We start from the raw sequence: 22,710 nt of genomic DNA, 5'->3' as shown, positions 1-22,710 counted from the left end.
TTTATTTATCTGCTATACTGATATAAAGACCTCATTGATTTGCATTAAAAGCTATCAGAATCTCATCTTACTTTTTGGCCTTATAAATAACATCATTTGCACTAAATTGCATATTTTTTATCCATTTCGGCCTCTGAATTATTTTTTCCCCTCTCCGAGTATGAGATCCATATTCTTATCATAAATGGGCCATAAAAGCCTACAAAATTAATGCAAACTTAGATTCTCTTATACTGCGAATTATTCTTATTCTGATTAAAAAATATGTATGTGTGTATATATTATTTCTATTAATACTATTATAATATAACACTACATACTATTATGTATTATGTATGTTGTATGTCATGCCTGACAGGATGAACAATTTCATTAGCTGCACCACAGAAAATTGCATAAACAATTACTCTTTTTAATGAAGTTTCAAACCCTCCCCTGTCTTTTAAATAGGTTGTTCTGCTCTATATTCACACTGTATCTTGATCCATGTCATGTCTGACCCAGTTGAGGCACACAAACAGATTTTCAGTTTCATTTGGTGCTGATACTGCTGCAGAAATTACAATATTTTATACAGAAAGATGGACTTCCAGGAGTATGATTGATTATGCCTATCTATCATACAGGTTTTAAAGACATTTTAGGACCACAGACTAAAAGAAATCCTAGTCCAGGAGTGCCGAGTCTTAAATTATGTTCACAGCACCAGTATAGTGCTTATAGCACAGTACAGTATATACCGTATACTACATACTGTTTTAAAATTATTTGAGTATGCAGTAGGCTATATAACAGCAGCTTTAAACAGTTGTATGCTGCACATTACTTAGATCAAAAACTAAGGGAAGATTCTTGTGAAAATTGCTGCAGATATTGCTTCAAACTCATTCATCAAAATGGAAATAGTCAAATGCGTTGCGTTATTTCCCTGCAGTGTACAAAGGTTTTCCAGGAGTTCTGTGCATACAGATAATTTGCATACTGTGTACAGTATACTACACGTACAGCAGAAAGTAGTAGGATTGTATACTATTGAGAACTTGGCGCTGTAAGTAAGATTAAGTATCGTCCTAGTATATAACATATTAAGCCTGTGACTGGCCTTTTAACTTATTCTCCAGCAGTTTTACACTAACGTTAGTAGTTTTCAGTCATGAAGCAAGAAGAGCATCTGTGTGGGCGGGGCCATATTTACGCTCACCGCGGCGTCACTCGAGCGATGACATTACAGCGCTTACGTAGAGACAATGTCCCTGCCTTTGCTCCATGAATCGTAAGTGTTTCTGTTGGTATTTTCTCATTTTATTTTTAATCTCTACCTACTATTTTACCATAGCAGTCGCGTAGACACTTTGTTTGCCCATTCCCCGCATATTTAAGGAGTATCTGTTAGCTAGTTAGCTCGTTAGCTTCATAGTGAGATCAGTTGTATTGTCAGAGTGAACTGTGATTTATTATTATTCACATATTTGACTGTTATAGTAATTAAGTGTAATAATGTGCTTTTGATGAGTTTATAATTTATTAATAGATGAGTATGAGTTCATTACTGTGTTTGCCAGGAAAAAAATAAAATGTTAATTCAACTGATTAATCATTATTTCCGTGTAAATATAAACAGAATTTTGTGTAAGTCAATTTATAGAGTCAGTCCTAATTATGTGGTATGTTAATTAAATTACTTCACGTTTCACTTTTCTTGAAATCTGTCTATCTGTCTTTCTGTAATTTTTGTATATTGTGCGTATATATATATATTAAGTGTAATGTGCTTTATAGGTATGACAAATAATGTTTGTTTTATATAGCACAGTGCAAAAATAATGTATATTAAAGTCAGCATGAAACGGAGGTTGCAATCTTATTTTCTTCCCTATTGTGTGACGTATATATCAAAGTGAAAAAAGAGGGCGGGACTTGAATTTGTCTATTGGAAATTGATTGGATCGTTGACGTTTACTATTGCTGCGATCTCATGTGAGTGACAGGTTGACACAGCAAGAGGAAGGGAAAGTTATTTTCATTAAATGAAAATACATGAATTAGAAAAAATGCTGCTGTGCATGGATAAATAATTTATAATCAAACTGCAATTAAAAAAAAATATACAAATTGTCCGTTTTTGTTTCATGGTGACTATGTTGTGCTTACAGTTTCTCTGTGTTTTTTAGGCCGGTGTGGATCACGTCTCAGCATCAAGGTGTAAAGTCAGAAGCTCGAGAGGTTTGAAGGACGTTGATTTGTTCGTTCTCGCATGTGGTTGAGTGTATTCCAGCAACATGTCCATCTCCAGCACACCCACCAGTAATGATGCCTGTTTGAGCATCGTCCACAGTCTCATGTGCCATCGACAGGGAGGAGAGAGCGAGTCTTTCGCCAAACGAGCCATAGAAAGTTTGGTGAAGAAGCTGAAAGAGAAGAAAGATGAGTTAGACTCACTGATCACTGCCATCACTACGAACGGAGCTCATCCCAGTAAATGTGTGACTATACAGCGCACCCTAGACGGTAGACTGCAGGTCTGTTTCTCTAGAATAATTGACATTTACTGTCTTAAGTTTATCTTGGATGTTAAAAAAGGAAGTTACTAGTATGAAACTCTGTCCTTTATCTTATCTTCTGTGACTGTGATTATTTGTTTCTCAGGTGGCTGGTCGTAAAGGATTTCCTCATGTCATATACGCACGGCTGTGGCGATGGCCGGACCTGCACAAGAACGAGCTGAAACATGTGAAATACTGCCAGTTTGCCTTTGACCTGAAATGCGACAGTGTGTGTGTGAACCCATATCACTATGAGAGGGTCGTGTCTCCGAGCATCGGTGAATTGTTTTCTGTTGTCTTGCTGTGATTTGAAACTTTGTCATGGTAAAAGTTTATTGCAAGTGCTTATGTTCATGTCATATTCTTATTATTTTGAATAATTCTTATATATATGGTCTCTTTCTGTCTTTCCATTTTCAGATCTCTCTGTCCTGACTCTGGGCGGCCCAGGTAAGGGTGCACTTTAATTGTGTGATTAACCCAAACAACCAATTTGTCAAATACACTACCATTCAAAAGCTTAAGGTCAGGAAGGTTTTTTTTTTTTGAGAGAGAGAGAGAGAAATCAATACTTTTATTCAAAAAGGAGAAATGAAAGACATTTATAATGTTACAAAAAATATTGTTTCAATTAAATGCTGTTCTTTTGAACTTTCTATTAATCAAAGAATCCTGAAAGAAATGGTTTCCACAAAAATATTGTCAAAAACTGCAAAAAAAAGAGAGAAAAAAACAGCAAAAACTGTTTTCAACATTGATAATAATATAATAAAATTAAGGTTTTGAAGCGATTAAAAATTTTAATCTAATTAATTAAATGATGTGCCGATTAATTTAATTAATTGCACATTAAATTTGGCTGAGAAATTACCCCCAAAAGATCATTTAAAGTCATTATTGTGTTAAATGAGAAAAGCAACAAATAGACATTACAAAAAGTAGCTTTAGAAAGAAATATTTTATTTGATTCAACATAGAATTTATTATACATAATCTTTTAGGCTGTGATTTTTTTCTCTCTCTCTCAGAAGCTGCATCTGAATTGGTATTTAGATATATTTACAGATCAAAACAGTTTGTCTATCAACATTCTTCAAAATATCTTTTTTTGTTACGCAAAAGAAAGAAAGTCATACAGGTTTGAAATGACCCTAGGGTGAGTAAATGTAGGGTGAGTAAATGTAGGCTAAATAAACAGAATTTTCAAATTTTTTTTAATGAACTAATACTCTCAATAAGAATCTAAAACTGCCAGTAGGTGGCGGTAAATGTCTAAATGAGTCATAGGGCCCTATCATACACCCGGGGTAATGCAACGCCATTTTTTTGCTAGTTTCAGCCCGACGCAGTTATCACTTTCACATCCAGCACCACGTTGTTTAAATAGCAAATGCACTCGCGCCCATCTGTTCGCCCGTGGGCATACTGGTCTGAAAACGAGGTGTGTTCAGGTGCATTGTTGGCGTGTTGCTATTTTGAGGCAATTGAAAACGACTACACCATTGACCAACAAAAACCTGCTCTAAAGTCAATGTAGTGCAGTATTTTATTGTTATTTAAAGGGTGCGTTAGTAATATGCACCTATAGACGGGTGCACAACACGCTACATTCTGCTTATTACACACACGCGCAGCAGCACACAAACATGACAAATATTAAAAATAAAAGCATTCTTCATGAATGATCCCACACAGCAAAAGTATTCCGCGGCGGATCGGCCGCGGAGGTATCGTGGCTTCCGGAACGTATCCGCAAACGGACCCGTATCGGCGTCCACTTGCGCGCAGTGACGGATCTGCAACGAAGGCATCCATTCCGCATCCGCGATTAAAACCTTACCTCCGCGGCAGGTCCGTTTGGGACCCGCAAATTGATACAACCGTTACAGTAAAGGCACGTGCACGTCCACGGATCTGACATGGGTCCGCTCAGGATCCGCTGATTGACAGTAGAATTTACGGCGCTGCCCGGAGGCGGAGCTGATCCTCTGGGCGGCACCAAAACGAATGTGACAGTCACGCGGGTTTGGCGACTTGAATGCGGATCCGCCTAGGAGTCTCCTGCTGTGTGGGAGCCATTGAATCATTGGTTCACCCGATTGATTAACTCAAAATGTGGATTCATTCAGAAACAAAATAGCTGTGTTGCTTAGAGACGCACAACAGTTCTGTTCTGGCTTTACAGGTAATATCGTTGGTGAAATTTAGCAGATACAGAAAATATTGTGTCTGAAATATAACTCAATATTAACTTCTGGGGTCTCTCTCGTATATATCACTTCACACATTTCTTCTGGCATAGTTAAATAATTTGAACTCAAATAATTATTTCATGTCCATTTATTATTTCATTTGCTAAGTAGTTGAGAAATAAGCAGGATAATGTACAGTTTGTTTCCTAACCGTATTTATTTTGGGATAATGATCAAATATACTGTATATTGCGGATTAGTGAATAAGTCATTTTTCACATTTATGTGTAGGTCCGAGTGGAGAGCTCATGGTGAAGGATGAGTTCGAGGGTCAGCCGTCACATTCATCTGCTGATGGAGGTCATAGTATTCAAACCATCCAACATACTGCCACTTCCTCTGCTCCGCCTGACACTTTCAACAGCCCCGCCCTCCTGCCTCCAGCTGACTCCGCAAGCTCCGCCTCCACTTCTGCATTCACCAGTATGGCTGCCGTTCCAACCAGTAAGTCATTATTTCATTATTCATTAAGTTTGGAAACATTACAATTTTTTTTTTTTTTTTTTTTTTGTGAAAGAAGTCTCTTATGCTCATCAAGGCTAATTTATTTAATAAAAAATACAGTAAAAACAGTAATAATGTGAAATATTATTACAAATTAAAAGAACTGTTTTCAATCTGAATATGTTGTAAAATGTCATTTATTCCTGTGATCAAAGCTGAATTTTGAGCATCATTACTCCAGTCTTCAGTGTCACATGATCCTTCAGAAATCATTCTAATATGCTGATTTACTGTTCCAAGAAACATTTCTGATTATTATCAATGCTGAAAACAGTTGTGCTTTAGAAAATCAGTTATTTATATGCTCACTTTGATCTCATATTTCATCATATTTGTTGTATTGTAGTACTTTTGATTTCTTTTCTTGACCAGATTTGTTGAGGAGGCTCTGCCTCTCTTGACTCCTCAGAGAAAACACATTGGATGGTTAGCCTAAAGTCAGACTTTCCTCAAAATTTTGTTTATATGTGCAAAATAGAACCTTGCATGCAATAATTTTGCATGTATTGTGAGAAGATGATGATCTGGTGTAGATGATATAGTTTTTTTATTTTTCTCCCGGGTTTGTTTATTGGTTTTAAGCACAAAAAAAAGTGATAACAGTAACAAAGCATAGATAAATGCAATGTGTAAAGATATTGTTTTATGACTGACTGATGTCCGTGTGTTTTCCTCCATTAGATGCCCCCAGCTCATGGCCCAGAGGAAGTAGTTTCCCCCCCAGCATCCCCCATCAGAACGGCCACCTGCAGCACCACCCTCCTCTGCCTCACACGGGCCAGTATTGTGAGTGACTAGAACCACCACCAACTACCATCACTGTCTGTTTTGCTCTCATTAAAGGATTAGTTCACATCAGAATTCAAATTTCATGATAATTTACTCATCCCCATGTCATCCAAGATGTTTGTCTTTCTTTCTTCAGTCAAAAAGAAAAGAAGGTCTTTGAGGAAAACATTCCAGGATTTTTCTCCATATAGTGGACTTCACTGGGGTTCAAATGTCAGTTTCAGTGCAGCTTCAAAGGGCTCTACATGATCCCAGACAAGGAATAAGGGTCTTATCTAGTGAAACGATCGGTCATTTCTTAACAAAAAAAAAAGATGTACTTTTTAACCTCAAATGCTCGTCTTGCACTGCTCTGCGATGCGCCACGGAAGGCAGAAGTACCGATCCAGTGTTTACAAAGCAAACGTGCAAAGACTAAGTCAAACAGCCTTTACAAAAAAGGTAAAACAACGATGTCGGACGATTTTGAAGTTTGAGGAGAAAATGAGATGGAGTTTTTCGCCCTACCATGATACTTCCTCCTACGTCACGTGTAACTCTGTCATGGAAACTAGCATGTATAAACCTTAATTAAACAATTTAATAATCAATTAAAAAGGAATTTATACTTGTATGATATTATGATGTACCCACATTGGACCAGCGGTTTGGAAAATGGATGGATGGATGATTCAGCATGACCTCATTCATTCGGCATGACCCTCCCAGTGCATTATGGGTATTCTCTAGCCGCTGAGTGTACATCAGTTTTTAAATTTGTTACTGCGGTGCATTATGGGATTGAATGAGTGCACTCTATAACTCTGGTTTTAAATTAAAAATACTACAAATGGCTGTCCCCTCAAATAGTGCCCTATTTAAGGGTACAGGGGGTGATTTCGGACACAACCTGAGTTGCTTTCACATTCACACTTTCACATTCACACAAATCGCTCCACAGTTCCAGTGCAACCGAATACAGGGTTCGGTACCCCGGTGCGCTCCCGGGTCCGCATGACAGCTTTCACATGACCAATTTTTCATGCAAACCGTGCCCTGTTTCGAACTAAACTGCCAGTGTGAAGCACCCTAAATGTTTCTCTCTTTCTGTCTTTCTCAGGGTCTGTCCACAATGAGCTGGCGTTCCAGCCGCCTATATCCACACATCCAGGTGAGGAATAAAACAGGCTGCTTTCCGATTCACAAACTATAGAAACTGTATTGTATGTAAGATAAAGAATTAGTCTGTCCCAGTCAGGGTTGTTATTGTTAACTTAAAATAACTATTGAAAACATTTATTTTAATTAGAATAAAGATTAAATAAAATAAAATAGAAATATTAGATGAAAAACTTATTGCAAGGCAACATTTCTAATTTTAGTTTAACAGTAAAATTACTGGAAATAAGTTCTAATAATAGATAAATTAAATGCAACTGAACTATAACTAAAACTTAAATGAAGAAAAACTTAAATAGTAATATTCTAAAAATGAAAAACTAATAGAAATGACAAAAGCAAATTAAAAAATGACTAAAAATTTAAATGAAAACTGTAAATATATAAGCTAATTCAAATGTTAATAAAAACTATAATAGTATATAAATAATACTACAGATCAACAACAGATTGTAATATGACAAAGATGCCTGGATTATACATTATTCCTTGTGAAATTTATACATGTAGTATGTATGGATAAAAAGTGTCTATCCTTAGATGCTTTTTGGGCTAATATTACCCACAACCCCTTGCAGTACAGAGGAGGAGGAGTTCATTTTCCCAGTACATCATCACCTTGTCATCGCTAGTGCCACTGATCTCTAGTTGAGCTACAGCAACTACCGTAATGTCTTCTTACATACAGCAATGTGTTTACTTTCCCATCTTCAGTGAAGTAATCAAAATATTATGCAGCCATGGTTTAACATTTATAGTATTTTAATTAAATATGATACCTACATATTTCAGAACTCATATTATACTCATTGATTTGTAACTGTGCTGTTTCTCTTTGTCTTTCTCTCAGCTCCAGATTACTGGTGCTCGATTGCGTACTTTGAGATGGACATTCAGGTGGGCGAGACGTTTAAGGTGCCCTCCAACTGTCCCGTTGTAACGGTGGACGGTTATGTGGACCCTTCAGGTGGAGATCGCTTCTGTCTCGGCCAGCTGAGTAACGTACATCGCACCGAGGCCATCGAGAGAGCAAGGTATTGATTGACATCCATTAGTTAATTGGATCACTAGTGCAGGGATTTTAACTGACTGACTAACAAAATAAATTTGATTAAAGTAAAGAATTTGGGTATGTATACACGTTTTTCCTTTGCGTTTTTCGAGTACAGACGACAACATTGTCAAAACGATCCCCGTTCACACGGAACGGCGAAAACAACTAAAAGCGCTGTATTCTGCTGCCAGGCCAGTAGATGTTGATGTCACTTTGTAAAGAAACAATACTCGCTTATAGACTGAACACATAATATGCATGCGCATGATGTCACCATTTTCACTAATTTGCATTTATGTAGTTTACACAGAGAAGATAAGTGTATCGTTTTCAAAAACTTGCACTTTGAAAGTCCTAGTTAGGATGGTACAACATGAACCAGTTCTGCAGCTCTGATTTATTTGTTACTCTCCTTCAGATCTACCCATAATTCTCCCCTCTTAACTGCAAATAAGTGAATCTCTCTGTTCTTGTCTCCTCCAGGCTTCATATCGGTAAAGGTGTTCAGCTGGAGTGTAAAGGAGAGGGCGACGTGTGGGTGCGCTGCCTTAGTGACCACGCTGTGTTTGTCCAGAGTTATTATCTGGACCGTGAGGCTGGACGAGCTCCGGGTGACGCCGTCCACAAAATTTACCCCAGTGCCTACATCAAGGTAACACAACCGCTACCACCCACTCCACCTGTTATTTACAGTATACTGAAGTCTTCACGAATAAACAAAATTATGTTCTTGACATAGCAGCATGGTAATATGCTGGTATACTTTTAAAGTAGCATGGGAATACTATGGTATATGCTATGTTATACACTACTCTTGATTTAAAGTAGGCAAACTCCAGTCACTTAGCCACTTAGCCACACTCGCTGATTGGTAAAGGTTGAAATGTAAACTGTCATTGTTCTGAGGTGCGAACTTATGACTGCATATGCGCATTGGCTGGGCTGGCCTATTTGAGCATAAGAAACACCATTTATGGGACCGTTCATGTCCGATTTTGTTGCGAATTTGAAATATGTTATTTAATTGTTAGTTCGCCAAGCAGTTTTTGGGATTCCCCCATTCAAATAGATAGGACTTGGTCTTGGATGCCCAAAATGCGTTTCAAATATGGCCACTGAGTGAACAGATTTTCCTCGAAAGGGACTTAGTCTACTAAAAAACAACAACATTTAAGCTATTTAAGGTGACATCTTTTTAAATATATAAAGAAATGATTTAATCATATTACTTATTAAAAAAATATTAGTAATATTAAATAGCAAATAATATTAGATCATATTTATGTTTACTATCAGAATATTTATAATATTAAACAATAAAATGAAATCATTATTTATGTTTACTATCAGAATATATGAACAATAATAAATCATTATTTGTTTTCTATCAGAATATTAATAATATTACATAATAATATTAAGTCATAGTATTTGTGTACTGTTACTAATATTGAATAACAAATAATATTCAATCATATTTATGTTTACTATCAGAATATTTCTAACATTAAATAGTAAAATTAAATAATTATGTATGTTTACTCTCAGAATAGTAATAGAATTAAATAATATGAAGTCATATTATTGGTTTATTATCAGAATATTTATAATATGAAGTAATATTAAATAATTATTAAATTGTATTATATTTATGTTTACAATCATAAATGTTTATCTGGCCCAAGAAGAATAAGGACACTAAATGCAACTAATAAAATTAATTTGTGTAAATTCTTTTATGCCACCCATGCACCACATTAAAAAAATGTAAACATGTTTTTTCGTAGTATTTGTGTCGTTTCAGTACAGTGTAACAAGTTTGCATCATATTTGATGTCATGTCCTGTACATGGCTTTAACTAACACAAAACGTACGGAAGAACAATTCTACATATGTCTCCGCTGCTTCCGTTGCGTCATCTTCACCCACTACTGAATGAATATCAAAGCCGTGAAGTTGCTCTGGTTTGATGTTTCGGTCTTGTGTCTGCAGGTGTTTGATTTGCGCCAGTGTCACCGGCAAATGCAGCAGCAGGCGGCTACGGCTCAGGCTGCGGCGGCTGCGCAGGCGGCTGCGGTGGCTGGAAACATCCCGGGCCCGGGTTCTGTGGGGGGCATCGCCCCTGCTATCAGTGAGTCTTTCATTTATAGATCCATATTACATCAGTTTTCTGCCATTATTAATGACGCCCAATCACAGAGCTGCTTGTGGCGATCTGGGCTGGTAACTGAAAGATTGTAATTTGTGGAATAATCCATGAAATCTTATTATGAGAACTTAGTCAGAACTTTTTCTGCATTAAAAAATACTGGAAAAATAATTTTCATGACATTCCATTAGCCTAACGGTTCTAGTTTTTAAAAATTTTACTTTAATTTTATTTATTTATTTATTTATTTATTTTAAATGACAGTGTTTGATAATTGACTCTGACAGCGTTTCCTGGGTTTAATAATGATCCCGTCTGCCTATCCTCAGGTCTGTCTGCTGCGGCAGGCATTGGTGTGGACGACCTGCGACGTCTCTGCATTCTGCGCATGAGTTTCGTGAAGGGCTGGGGTCCCGATTACCCTCGTCAGAGCATCAAGGAGACTCCGTGCTGGATAGAAATTCATTTACACCGGGCTCTTCAGCTCTTGGACGAGGTTCTGCACACCATGCCTGTAGCCGACCCACAACCTCTGGACTGATGTTCGAACATTTATTACCTTTACATTACAGTGCATATAGCTCAAAATGACTCAAATGACCTCTGACTTCAGCCATGGCATCTGGCATAAGATTGAAAACCAGCAATACATCAAACAACACTAACACTGTTAGATCAAACAGAACTGTTCAGTCAAACGAGCCTTTTTTAAACCTTAACGAGACCTTCACTTTTGATGTTCAAACAAGAAATGGAAAATGTTTGGAGTGGAGACGTTTAGAAATGTGTATTATATTGCATTTAATCCAGTGTCATGACTTTGGATCAGTCAGATCTATACAGTGGCCACGTACACTCTGAATACAGATGTCACTCCTCTTCAGAGGTGCAACACAAGATGAACCATGTGCAAAAAAAATCTGAACTCAACAATTTACACAATGTAGTTTTATGAACAATTTAACTAAGAAATTCGTTCAACTAGTCATTCATAGTTTGTAAAACCATTTCTCTTTAAATTTAATTGAAAGGTTTTACACAAAAATTCAGAATGATGTAAATTGTTGCATTCATAAATGATGATTCACAAAAGTATGTAAATTATTGCATTAAATTGAATACAGTAATTTAAGTAAGAATGGTTTTATGAACGATTTTCACAAAAATTGTTCTGCCTGTTTCTTTAATGAGGCAGTTCTCATATTTACAGAAATTTGGGATTATGTAAATTGTTGCATTCTATGGAAGCTTGTTTCCGCCATGAAATAAAAAAATAAGAAAGGTAATTTCAACTTTTTATCTCACAATTCTGACTTTTTTCCTCAGAATTGCTGGTTATAAAGTCAGAATTTTGTGATATAAAGTCAAAATTGCGAGATATAAAGTCAAAAATGTGTGACAAAGTCAGAATTGTGAGTTATATAGTCAGAATTGCATGATATAAAGTCAGAATTGCATGATATAAAGTCGGAATTGCGTGATATAAAGTTGGAATTGCGTGATATAAAGTCAGAATTGGTGATATAAAGTCGGAATTGTGTGATATAAAGTCAGAATTGCGTGATATAAAGTCGGAATTGCGTGATATAAAGTCGGAATTGCGTGATATAAAGTCAAAATTGTGTGACAAAGTCAGAATTGTGATATAAAGTCAGAATTGTGAGTTATATAGTCAGAATTGCATGATATAAAGTCAGAATTGTGTGATATAAAGTCGGAATTGCGTGATATAAAGTTGGAATTGCATGATATAAAGTCAGAATTGGTGATATAAAGTCGGAATTGCATGATATAAAGTCAGAATTGGTGATACAAAGTCGGAATTGCGTGATATAAAGTCAAAATTGTGTGACAAAGTCAGAATTGTGATATAAAGTCAGAATTGTGAGTTATATAGTCAGAATTGCATGATATAAAGTCAGAATTGTGTGATATAAAGTCGGAATTGCGTGATATAAAGTTGGAATTGCATGATATAAAGTCAGAATTGGTGATATAAAGTCGGAATTGGTGATATAAAGTCGGAATTGCGTGATATGAAGTCAGAATTGCGAGTTATAAAGTCAGAATTGTGTGATATAAAGTCAGAATTGAAATATAAACTCGCAATTCTGAAAAAGTCGCAATTACCTTTTTTATTTTTTAATTTAGTGGTGGAAACAAGCTTCCATAGCGTTCAATTTAAAGCAACAAGTTGTATACGAATTTACACATTTACATTTACTCACATTCGTTCAGCTTGTTTCGTGATTGATCAAGCATTCTTCTATAACTTTAAGAATTGCTTTACAAAACATTTACACTAAAAATTCAGAGTTATGTAAATTGTTGCTTTCTATACTCTAAAAATGGTTTTTACAAACCATTCTATATGCAATTCATTAAATATATACACAATTAACAATTTACATATACACTTCAATGCAACAGTCTACAGGCTTTTATGAACAGTTTCCACAAAAATGTGTTCAGCTTGTGTTTGGCACTTCTAAATCTCAGTGAGTATGTGGCCAGAATATTGTCCTTTGTGTGTGTGTGTTTTAACTCCTATCCATTATTTTTTTATAACACTAATGTTCACTCATTTATATCAAGCACTTGGTTACTTTATATCACTTGTAAAGGTTGTTTTCCCTGGAACAGGCCTCCATCTCAACATTATCGATCATTTCTCTGTCTCAGTATGGCTGATTCTTTCAGAGACCAGACAATGAGTGCATTCACAATAAAAACAGGCTCATCTTGCTTCTAGATGTCTGTTTGACACTATCAGAAGACATGAAATATGATTTCTTTGAGATGGGGCCAAATATATTTTGTCTTTGATATAAAACTCCATTTAGCTCAGGTGGTTTAGATCAGATATCTTGAATAACTGATTATTTTATTGTACAAACCACTTTTGTCTGGTCTTGTTTTAACTGTATGTGCATTTGTTTATCTTTTTTCTTAATGATGCATGTTTATGTTGGCATGGAGACGGAGCAACCTGTGATAATCAAACAGTTGGCAACAGCTTTGAATCTGAAGGTGTGTTCAGAAATTTTGCAGTATGTATATTGTTCACAGTGCATATATGAATAATGCATAATGCTCAATTTGACCTTCTATTTTCAGTACGACTAAGTAATATTGAAGTACTGAAATAATATGAGCCATGATTTTCACATTAAATATATTATTACATAAAATAAGATTACAAATGCATTAATTTTCAAGATGATAACTGGATGCCATTTGCTGAATTAAACATGCAACTTGGCTCAACTTGACAAAAATATAACAAAGTACAGTTTTAACCCTCTGGTGCTCCTCACGTTCAAAAATGACTGAAATTCTTGAAATGAATATACTACATTTTATTTTGATGTTTTTTATTTAATATTTTGTATTTTTAGGGGATTTTATGGTATTTAATTTATCCAATTTTAAACATAGGCCTGAAAATGAAATTTCCAACTTAAACTGTCATAAATCTTAAATGCACAGACATAAGTTTGGTCTCTTTTTAAAGGCGACACTTGGCAGATTATTTCTGAAGTGAAGAAAGTTTTTAAAAAAGTGAATGTAAAAAAATGTATTTAAGTTTATTGTTATGAAAAATGCACAAAATTTAAAATTTTTATATGAAATATAGGGGTGAATTCAGGGACACATTTTGCCATTGAGATGTGTCCCAATAAACCTGAATTCACCCTATATTTTCCAAAACATGTTTTACTCTAAAACTCCAAGAAAATCAAAGCCATAAATCTGAACAAGTTGTGTTCCAAATTTGAGGTTGATATCTCAAAAAATTAGTTTTTAGTAAGATTTTGTTTGGCCGCAGTACCAAACGTTTCCACTAGATGAAATTCGTTTTTCATTCAATTCCATTGCGGCCATTTTTGACCGTGAGGAGTACAAGTGTGACTATTTTTTCAGGACCAATTAACTTTTTCAAATCATGTCCATGATTTTTTTTTTTTTTTTCACATAGCAAGTGCCAAAACCTTTACCAAGTTTCGTACCATTCCGATGGTTCTAAAAAAAAAAAAAAAGTAACCTTTTTTTTCCGTCAAAAACGACTGAAGAGCACTGGTTAAATGTTTAGCATTGAAATATTACAAACTGTTTCACATATTTAAAAAAAGAACAGTATGTAGTATATAGTATGTATGCTAGTATTCCATTCTGAATACAACTGTATGTCAACCAGAGACAGTTGAAGTGTGTGTGTGTGTGTGTGTGTGTGTGTGTGTGTGTGAATGAGTGACTTGTTGAGCAGGTTGTTCAGGCTGATGGAGAAGTTTTCCACTGTTTCTTCACTTTTTAGAGTTTTTCTGTTAATGTTCTTTTGACACGTACATCAACATAATGACTTTATCTGATCAACAGAAGACTGATATCACCATATGACTGAAACATGCTGTAGATATGAGAATACAATAATTTTGATTACTTTGTCATTAATGTAATTTTAACAATGAAAACGTTCTCTCTGAAACTATTAAATGTGATGATCTGGTTTGTATTTTTTTTAAACAATTGTTTATCTTTTTTGTGTACAATCAGAGGCGCTTTTGAGGCTGTAATGAATGTAATCCAAGTTTTTACTCCCAACAGCTTCCAAATGAAAATTATGACTTCAGTAACTTGTCATTTTTGCTGAAACTCTGGCAATTTTTCATAACGGAGAACTATACTACCAAACTTTGTTTTTCATGACTTTCCTCAAATGTCTCCAGAATATTTTATTCAGATTCTTTCTCGCAAAGCCAGTTTGACTGGAGCTTGATGCCCATAAAAATATGGATAAACCTGGCTGAAGGAAAAACTCAAATCACACATATACACTTAGGTAAGTGAGTTTTAAAGGAATCAATTTATTAAGGAACTTTAATATCAGAAAAATAAAAATCTTAATTCTTTTTTACAGCAAATATATAATATCAGTGCTTTGGCCACAGGACAGTAAGGCCATATCATAAAATATATTTTAAATTTTAATACAACTTATATGCCATCATGTCCCTGCATATGTGTATATACATAATAAAAGAACAGTAAAATTATCAAATACAGAAACATTGTTGCAGTGTGATGGTAAAAATCCCTCAAATAAACAAAATTCCTAGTTATGTTTAACATAGGACTTTTATTTTGTTCATAATGTGGTAGTATGCAGACCTAATGCAGCGTATATATATATATTGGATCCTTGGCTTTTTGTTGCGATTTAGGAATCGTTAGATAATAAATCATGCAGGTGTGCTCTTTCCTGCTCTATAGTACCTAACGTCAATACTCTACAAGCTAATACTTACGGCAACCAGCAGCCGACTGCTTGCCAAATAGTCTTACATTTATTCTTAATATATATATATGTATTATATGAAATATAAACTACAGAAATACTACAAATTTGTAAAAAAAAAAAAGTCAAAGTGAATCTTGAGAGGTTATGTATCTCTGATGCCTTAGCTTCTCTGAGTTTAGTGGTGATTGTGAAATAGACGTCATTAGCCGTGTCAACCTGCACTTTGAGAAGGGATTGTATACAGCACGTTCTCGTCAACAGAATCACTCCTCTCAGGTCCTAAGCGCCCCGTTCCTCTCGGTACGACACCCTGTGCTGGCCCGGCACGACCCCGTCAGTTAAGGCAATGAGAGGAGTCTTTACGGACATATATCGTAATGCAACTTACGAAAAGGGCCTCATTCGTAAAACAATCGACCATATTTTTTTTATGTACATTGCCACTCTACCGGTGTTTTATGGAAGCTTGTTTCTGCCAAGCAATTAAACAATTTAAAAGATAACTGCAACTTTTTATCTCACAATTCTGACTTTTTTTCTCTCAATTGCGACATATAAACTCGCAATTCTGACTTTTTCTTGCAATTGCGAGTTTACTGGTATATCCAACCCGATCTTACAGCAATTTGTACGTATTTTACGAGGTGGCTAATTCGTATGAATTTGTACGAATGACCTACCCCTAACCCCGCCCCTAAACCTACCCGTCACTGGGGTTTAGACAAATCGTATGAATTCGTACGAGTGAGGTTGTACGAATTAGCCACCTCATAAAATATGTACGAATTGGTCATGAGATGGCGTACATATTTTATGTATATTCTGACTTTTTTCCCTTGCAATTACGAGTTTATATTGTGCAATTCTGACTTTATAACTCGAATTTGCGAGTTTATATCATGCAGTTCTGACTTTATAACTCAAATTTGCGAGTTTATATCACGCAATTCTGAGAAAAAAAGTCATAATTGTGAGATATAAACTCGCAATTGCGAGAAAAAAAGTCATAACTGTGAGATAAAAAGACGCAATTACATTTTTTATTTAGTGGCGGAAACGAGCTTCCATAGTGTTTTCATCTAGAGTTGCGAATTGAACTTGCGCGAAAAAATGGAATATCGCATAAAACATTGTGAATAAAACAGTTTCCTTGCTGTGTTCGAGTGAACAAAATCTTCACTTCCTGTCAGACTGGTGCAGAGTATTAATAAAATAGTAAAAAATTGCTGCAACCGGGGAAGCCTATGACTCCTTTCCAACATAATGAATTACTTTTGCATCAGAGCATGCAGACGAAACACAATGACAAATGCTTTCATGTTATTTTGTGTTCGGATGCCTGATGTTTGGGAATGTGATTGTGTGAAACAGTTCTGGGAGGCAATTATACCAGATCATTTTGACATCAGACTTTAGCTCAGGTATTTCAGAATTATATTTTAGATGGTGTGCAATGAGATTGATCCACTGGTTAGTTCAGTTATCCAATCACATGATTTTTTTGTTTTGTTTCGCAATCAGGAATTTATCTAGTAAATTTGTTTCTATCATAGTTTATTATGTGCACGTTTTCTTACCAATAATAATAATTAAAATAAATAAATAAAATAAAATTCGCCTCAAATGAGTGTATACGATTTTATACGCATTAAGACTATATGCATTTTGGCGTTTTAAATACAGCATTTATTATGCGATATCCCAAAATACACATAATAATATGTGGATGGAAACACAGCTACTGAATGAAATTGGGTTTTATTCATGCAATACAAATGTTTAAATTTGACTAAGAACTTTTTGTGTGTGTAACGTGACTCAATTTATTGCAACAATTTATGCAGGAACGGATTTATGAGCTTTTAATGGCGATGTGCAACCCCTTAAATGTTTATGGCGATGTTCAAAGTGCAGGTGTCAGGGTCGTGGAGGTCAGGACGGCTCTTGTATGATCGCATGCTGCTTGACTCTAGTGTTGCAAAACAGAAACTAAAGGCCACAGATGCTTTTGCAGCAACAGCGCCAGTGTGCACCGCTACCGTCATGGAGTCAGGCACATGAAAATGTAAACACAGAGTCGATACCTTGAAAACAAAGTAACAAACCAACAAAAAACACGTAGGTGATGGCAATTTAGCGCTGCTAAACCCCAGCACTGCTTGCCGTAAGTACGACGTAGCAGCTAAACGTAAATGGGGAAATCTTTCTTTGAGATGAACTTAATTGAAAACCTGCATTTCCCAGTTATTTAAACATAATAAAGAAGGAAGAAGTATTTATCAATGTAAAAAATAAACCAGTTTACTCCTTGTGATCCCAAATCTCTCGCTCTCTACGCGCTTTGCAGGATGGAGTTGGAACACTCCAAACAGACGAGGTTTTGCCCACCCAGGACGAGCGCCGCCACATTGTCTCCGCAACGTACGCACGGAGGAACCTGGCTGTGTTTGGGGAAGGTGCGCATGTCCGGCGGAGAGCTGGAGCCCGTGCTGTCGCTCGACGGGGAAAACGCGGGGCCAAAGGCCGGGAGACTCTGGGAATTCTCCTGCACCAACCGAACCAGCGGATGATCCAGTGCCTCCGGAAGAGATGGAGACAGACGAGTGAGAAGGGATGGAGAGAGCCTCGGCGTAGTCGGCAAACTCGTGCCTCCCCGATCAAAGGTGCTCCACAAGGGATTGGTGGACGGGGCCGTCATCGTTAGCCCGTCGTATCCGGCCGAATCTTCGGACCCCAAGGGCAGCTGGGTATCGCCAAACCAGAACGTACCGCCGGTGCTGCCGGGACTGAGATCCGCCACTCCGCTTCCTTTCCCGCTGTAGTAGGACTCGCTTGAGTTGCTTCCAAGTGAGCTGGAGCTGTCGTTGCGGTACCCTGCGGCGTTGCTGTGGAAGCTGCCGTTGTTGAAGCCGGAGAAGAGCCAGGCTCGGTTGCTGCCCGACTCGAAGCCAACGTCGGTGCCATTGTAGTGGAAGTCGTCATCGTCTACGCTGGTGTCCACGTTTCCTGCGGTACGCATAGCAATATGGGCTTCGATTTCCTCCCGAGCTCGATCCACGTTCTCAGGCATGCCAGTCACCTCAAACACTGGCTCTTTGTCACGGCTTGGTGTGACGATGTAGGTGTGGGTTTGCTGCTGGATCCTCTTGATAGTTGCTCCTTTCGGTCCCACCACGAGCCCTACCATTCGATACGGCACCCGAACCTGGATGGTTGTCTGTCCCGGATGGCAAGGGACGCTGCTGTGCCCAACGTTTGGTGCCAATTTGTTCCGAGACGCCCGGATGAGGGAAAAATGCTCGGCCGCTGACAGAATCTCACGCTTGGCCATGATGACGTCCTCCTTCCGCCCGGTCACTACAAACACTGGTTCTTCTCCTCTAACGGGTGTTTTAATGTAAGTGTTGGTCTTTGCTCTCAGAGCTTTGATCTTGCAGCCTGAAGAGAGCAGAAATACAAAGACAAGTCAACACATTGCTAGCTTAAAAAGACATTAATCAATCAATCAGTCAATCACAATGATAGACAAGTGATCTCCTCTCAGGTGTAATTAGAGAAGTCCTTGATGTTGATTGGTCAGTACTAAGATAACAGGGGTGTTGTCAATGTGCTAGTTCACTAGTATTACACAACTTGTTGTCATACAGTGCAGTGAAGGAACATCACGTCATCACAGATAAGTGGGGCAGTTATAATCCATAGTGAACACATGCAGTTCAGTGAGGTCAATTAGAGCATATATTTAGACCACCATTTTCATCAAGGTATCATTATAAATGTACTTATACTATTGTTATTATATACGGTCTGCTGATATTTTCATAGACCTCATCTCATCTATATATATATATATATATACACATACATACATACACACATATGCGTGTGTGTATGGGTCATTGGTCATTGACGAATAAGGTTTTTAAACGTGTAAAAAAAAAAAAAAAAACATAATGGAGATATAATTAATTTTGAAGTTTTATTAAGTGTTATCAATGAGATTATGTGGTTTTTAGAATCAATTAACACTGCTTTTGTCATTTTTTACAAGATAGACAAAATTTGTCACCAAAAAGTAATTTGGTTTAACTAAATTTTCGGTTTTACTGAATGACACTTTTGGTTATACCGAATGACGATATTTTCAAACAATGCTAACAGGCTGATCACTAGCTAGCTAGAAAAAGGACAAACATTTTATATTTAATACAAGTTTTTAGAATATTACAACATTTTCCATGTTTTATAACGGCTGTACTGAATGACCTGATGTTTCGGGACATGCGTATGAGCGAGTGAAACATGAATTTTTCATATAGTTAAAAAGAAACGTTAGTTACTTTGCTTCACGACCATGTGGCCCTTTGCAGGTGTCTTAATGATGTCACATGATACAGTATTGACCACATGACTTGATCCAAAATGGTCCTTTTATATTGGTTACTCCAAATGACATCAATGAAATTCATTTTTCCGGACATTCTTTCTCATAACAAAGCAAAGACTTTTACACAAATTTTAATACCATTTTGCACTATGTTGAAATATGATGTTATAAAATCATGCCAAAACAAAAAAATACATACATTTATTACATTTTAAAATATTTTAATCACAAATGAAATGGCTGTATTGGCCTTTGGATGGTTAAACCTAATGACCTTTTGGCACTTCAAAATACCTTTATATGTAGCGAAATATAATTCAATAAAAGAGGTCTAATTGTACTACTTTACATACTTTGGATGTCATATCTTTATATATATATATATATGAGAGAGAGAGAGAGAGAGAGGTAAGATGAGGTCTATGAAAATATCAGCAGGGCGAGTACAAATATGAATCACTAATCCAACAGGCACCAGCACAAAAAAAATCCTTAATGTTAAGCCCTGCTCTGGCTGAAAAGTGAGACAACATGAGTCACAGAATATTAGAATATCAAACATGACACAAGCAAACAAACCCACCCTGTCGGCCAACTATTTCCGCCACATGCTCAGATGTGGGCACCATCACGCACTCTGTTGTGTTCACGCTCTTCCTCCTGGTATTGAGTGCACACCTCTCACCCTCCTGCATCATCATCATTGCCGCCATCATCATCCTCCCCTGAACCTGGTGGTAGCCTTGGGACTCGCCCAGCCCATCCTGAAAGAGCCCACCCGTCCCTGCTGCCTCCATGCCTGTGAGGGCCAGGACCCTCAGCTGGTCCAGATCAGCATCATGTCTGATAATGTTGTTGTTGTTGTTGTTTTCCTCCTCTGATCCAGTTTGGGACAGGGGCTGGAGGTCCAACACCGCACCCAGGACACCCAGATGAGAAGTATCACGTGGTTCTGATAGACTCTCTTCATCCCGGAGGCTCAACCCGCTCAGGTTCTGTACCAGTACCGGGAGGTCCGGTTCAGTATCGTCTGACTCCAAGAGTTGAGCTGCGTTACTGGGCATGCTCGACCAACAACGTGTCCTGCTTTCGCTGCGGGACACACATAAACAAACAAACAAAAGTGTCACGGCGAAGCTCTTCTGTTACTGTATTTAAGTGCACAGAAATACAATATGCCATTTATAAAGTGTGTTAAATGTATTTAAACTTACAGCTGATGTTTATAGCAGCGGCAGCTGTGGTTCCGTGACCCTGTTTTACTGGATCTCTTTGTTTACGGTTCTTCGGGGATCCTCGCGCAGGTTAGTGAACAGCTGATCTGCGCACACAGCGCTACACACCGGCGCGGATGAACTGCCAAACTGTTTTCGTTTGAGCAGCCAAAACATTTTTTGGTGGGGGTGGGGGGGAATTATAGGAACTATAACCATAAATTAACAGCACTTAAAAAATGTTTTAAAAATGTATTTTCTCTGGTTTTGTAATTTCACTTCTGCTTTAAGCTTTTTTTCACAGACTGTGATGACATGTTTTAATGGTCATCAATATCGTAAATCCTTTTAAGGTTTTTATATTTTCATTTCATTTTATATTTACATTTTTTTTCATGTATGTACATTTATAACACTATATTTAGTATTATATTACATTTGCATTAAATTACAAAAAACTAGTTAACGCTGCTGTGAGGGTGTTTCTAATACAGCGGCTATGGGAGTGACGGTAAAAACGACATCTTTCTCTCTTCTGACCGCCGTTATCAATCGCTCTCTATTTTCCCCCTCTTTTTGAAAGTTGTGAAAACACTATTGTGTAGTTTTTCTTTTGCTATTTGCGCAAATGGAAACACAAAAAAATATATTTAATGTAGTCTCTCATTCCCCGCTGTAAAGTTTACCCAACTATGACGACTTCCGCTTCTGAGAAACCAGGAAATGTGAAAAGGGTCAGTTAGGATTTTTTAAAAATTGTAGGATTTTTTTTTTTTATTGAAATTAAATATCGTGACGCTGATAAAATTGTTGGCTCCTTTACTTTTAAATTGTGTTTTTCCTCATTTGTAGGTCGCTTTGGATAATAAGGACTGCTAAATGAATACATGTGAGTATTTGTGTTCACACGATAAATAGGCTATGAATGATGAATTCAAAAGGATTTTTATCTAACACATGAGCTAACTTGCTTAAGCAATATAAATTATATAGTAAATGTATATTACTTGCTCAAATATATAAACGAGAGGTCGATTGAAAATGCAATGAAACAATGGATTTTTTTGTCGTCATTTTACATTTAATAAAAATTATTATTAATTTTGTGTTTAGCATTGTTTCGTCAGACCATAGACTGTAAAAAAGATAATAAGTCTTTACTATCATTGTTTATCAATTTACACACATCCTTGCTGAATAAAAGTATTAATTTCATTAACATTCATAATAAATCATCATATTAGAATGATTTCTGTAGGATCATGTGACACTGAAGACTGGAGTAATGATGCTGAAAATTCAGCTTTGCATTACAGAAAGTATATTAAAACAGAAAACCATTATTTTAAATTGTAATAAT

General features: G+C 36.7%; 2 protein-coding genes across 2 annotated transcripts; one reads left to right on the top strand and one right to left on the bottom strand.

The window, feature by feature from the left end:
* Positions 1-1,122: 1,122 nt before the first annotated feature.
* Positions 1,123-14,963, top strand: LOC127513285 (mothers against decapentaplegic homolog 4-like). The gene is made up of 11 exons (XM_051894963.1): positions 1,123-1,273; positions 2,172-2,519; positions 2,647-2,821; positions 2,964-2,993; positions 5,027-5,239; positions 5,981-6,085; positions 7,188-7,238; positions 8,097-8,280; positions 8,784-8,952; positions 10,294-10,432; positions 10,780-14,963. Exons 2-11 carry the CDS (start codon positions 2,280-2,282, stop codon positions 10,989-10,991), a joined length of 1,518 nt encoding a protein of 505 aa, XP_051750923.1. The 5' UTR covers positions 1,123-1,273; positions 2,172-2,279; the 3' UTR covers positions 10,992-14,963.
* A 332-nt stretch (positions 14,964-15,295) lies between these two features.
* Positions 15,296-21,506, bottom strand: LOC127513284 (RNA-binding E3 ubiquitin-protein ligase MEX3C-like). Its single transcript, XM_051894962.1, has 3 exons — positions 21,351-21,506; positions 20,720-21,228; positions 15,296-19,187 (listed from the first exon to the last, which is right to left on the bottom strand). Exons 2-3 carry the CDS (start codon positions 21,198-21,200, stop codon positions 18,082-18,084), a joined length of 1,587 nt encoding a protein of 528 aa, XP_051750922.1. The 5' UTR covers positions 21,201-21,228; positions 21,351-21,506; the 3' UTR covers positions 15,296-18,081.
* Between the last annotated feature and the right edge of the window lie 1,204 nt (positions 21,507-22,710).

Source organism: Ctenopharyngodon idella, chromosome 5, assembly GCF_019924925.1.
Source record: "Ctenopharyngodon idella isolate HZGC_01 chromosome 5, HZGC01, whole genome shotgun sequence".
Lineage (NCBI taxonomy): Eukaryota > Metazoa > Chordata > Actinopteri > Cypriniformes > Xenocyprididae > Ctenopharyngodon > Ctenopharyngodon idella.
The sequence above is the reverse complement of the archived record's forward strand: the minus strand, read 5'-3'. Positions and strand labels throughout refer to the sequence as shown.

Excerpts from the sequence above, each read along its gene's own strand:
- LOC127513285 (XM_051894963.1), top strand. The coding sequence starts at position 2,280 with ATGTCCATCTCCAGCACACCCACCAGTAATGATGCCTGTTTGAGCATC. Across the intron at positions 2,520-2,646 it reads CCCTAGACGGTAGACTGCAG|GTGGCTGGTCGTAAAGGATT; the intron begins GTCTGTTTCTCT and ends TTTGTTTCTCAG. Across the intron at positions 8,281-8,783 it reads GAGGCCATCGAGAGAGCAAG|GCTTCATATCGGTAAAGGTG; the intron begins GTATTGATTGAC and ends TGTCTCCTCCAG.
- LOC127513284 (XM_051894962.1), bottom strand. The coding sequence starts at position 21,200 with ATGCCCAGTAACGCAGCTCAACTCTTGGAGTCAGACGATACTGAACCG. Across the intron at positions 19,188-20,719 it reads GGAAATAGTTGGCCGACAGG|GCTGCAAGATCAAAGCTCTG; the intron begins GTGGGTTTGTTT and ends TGCTCTCTTCAG.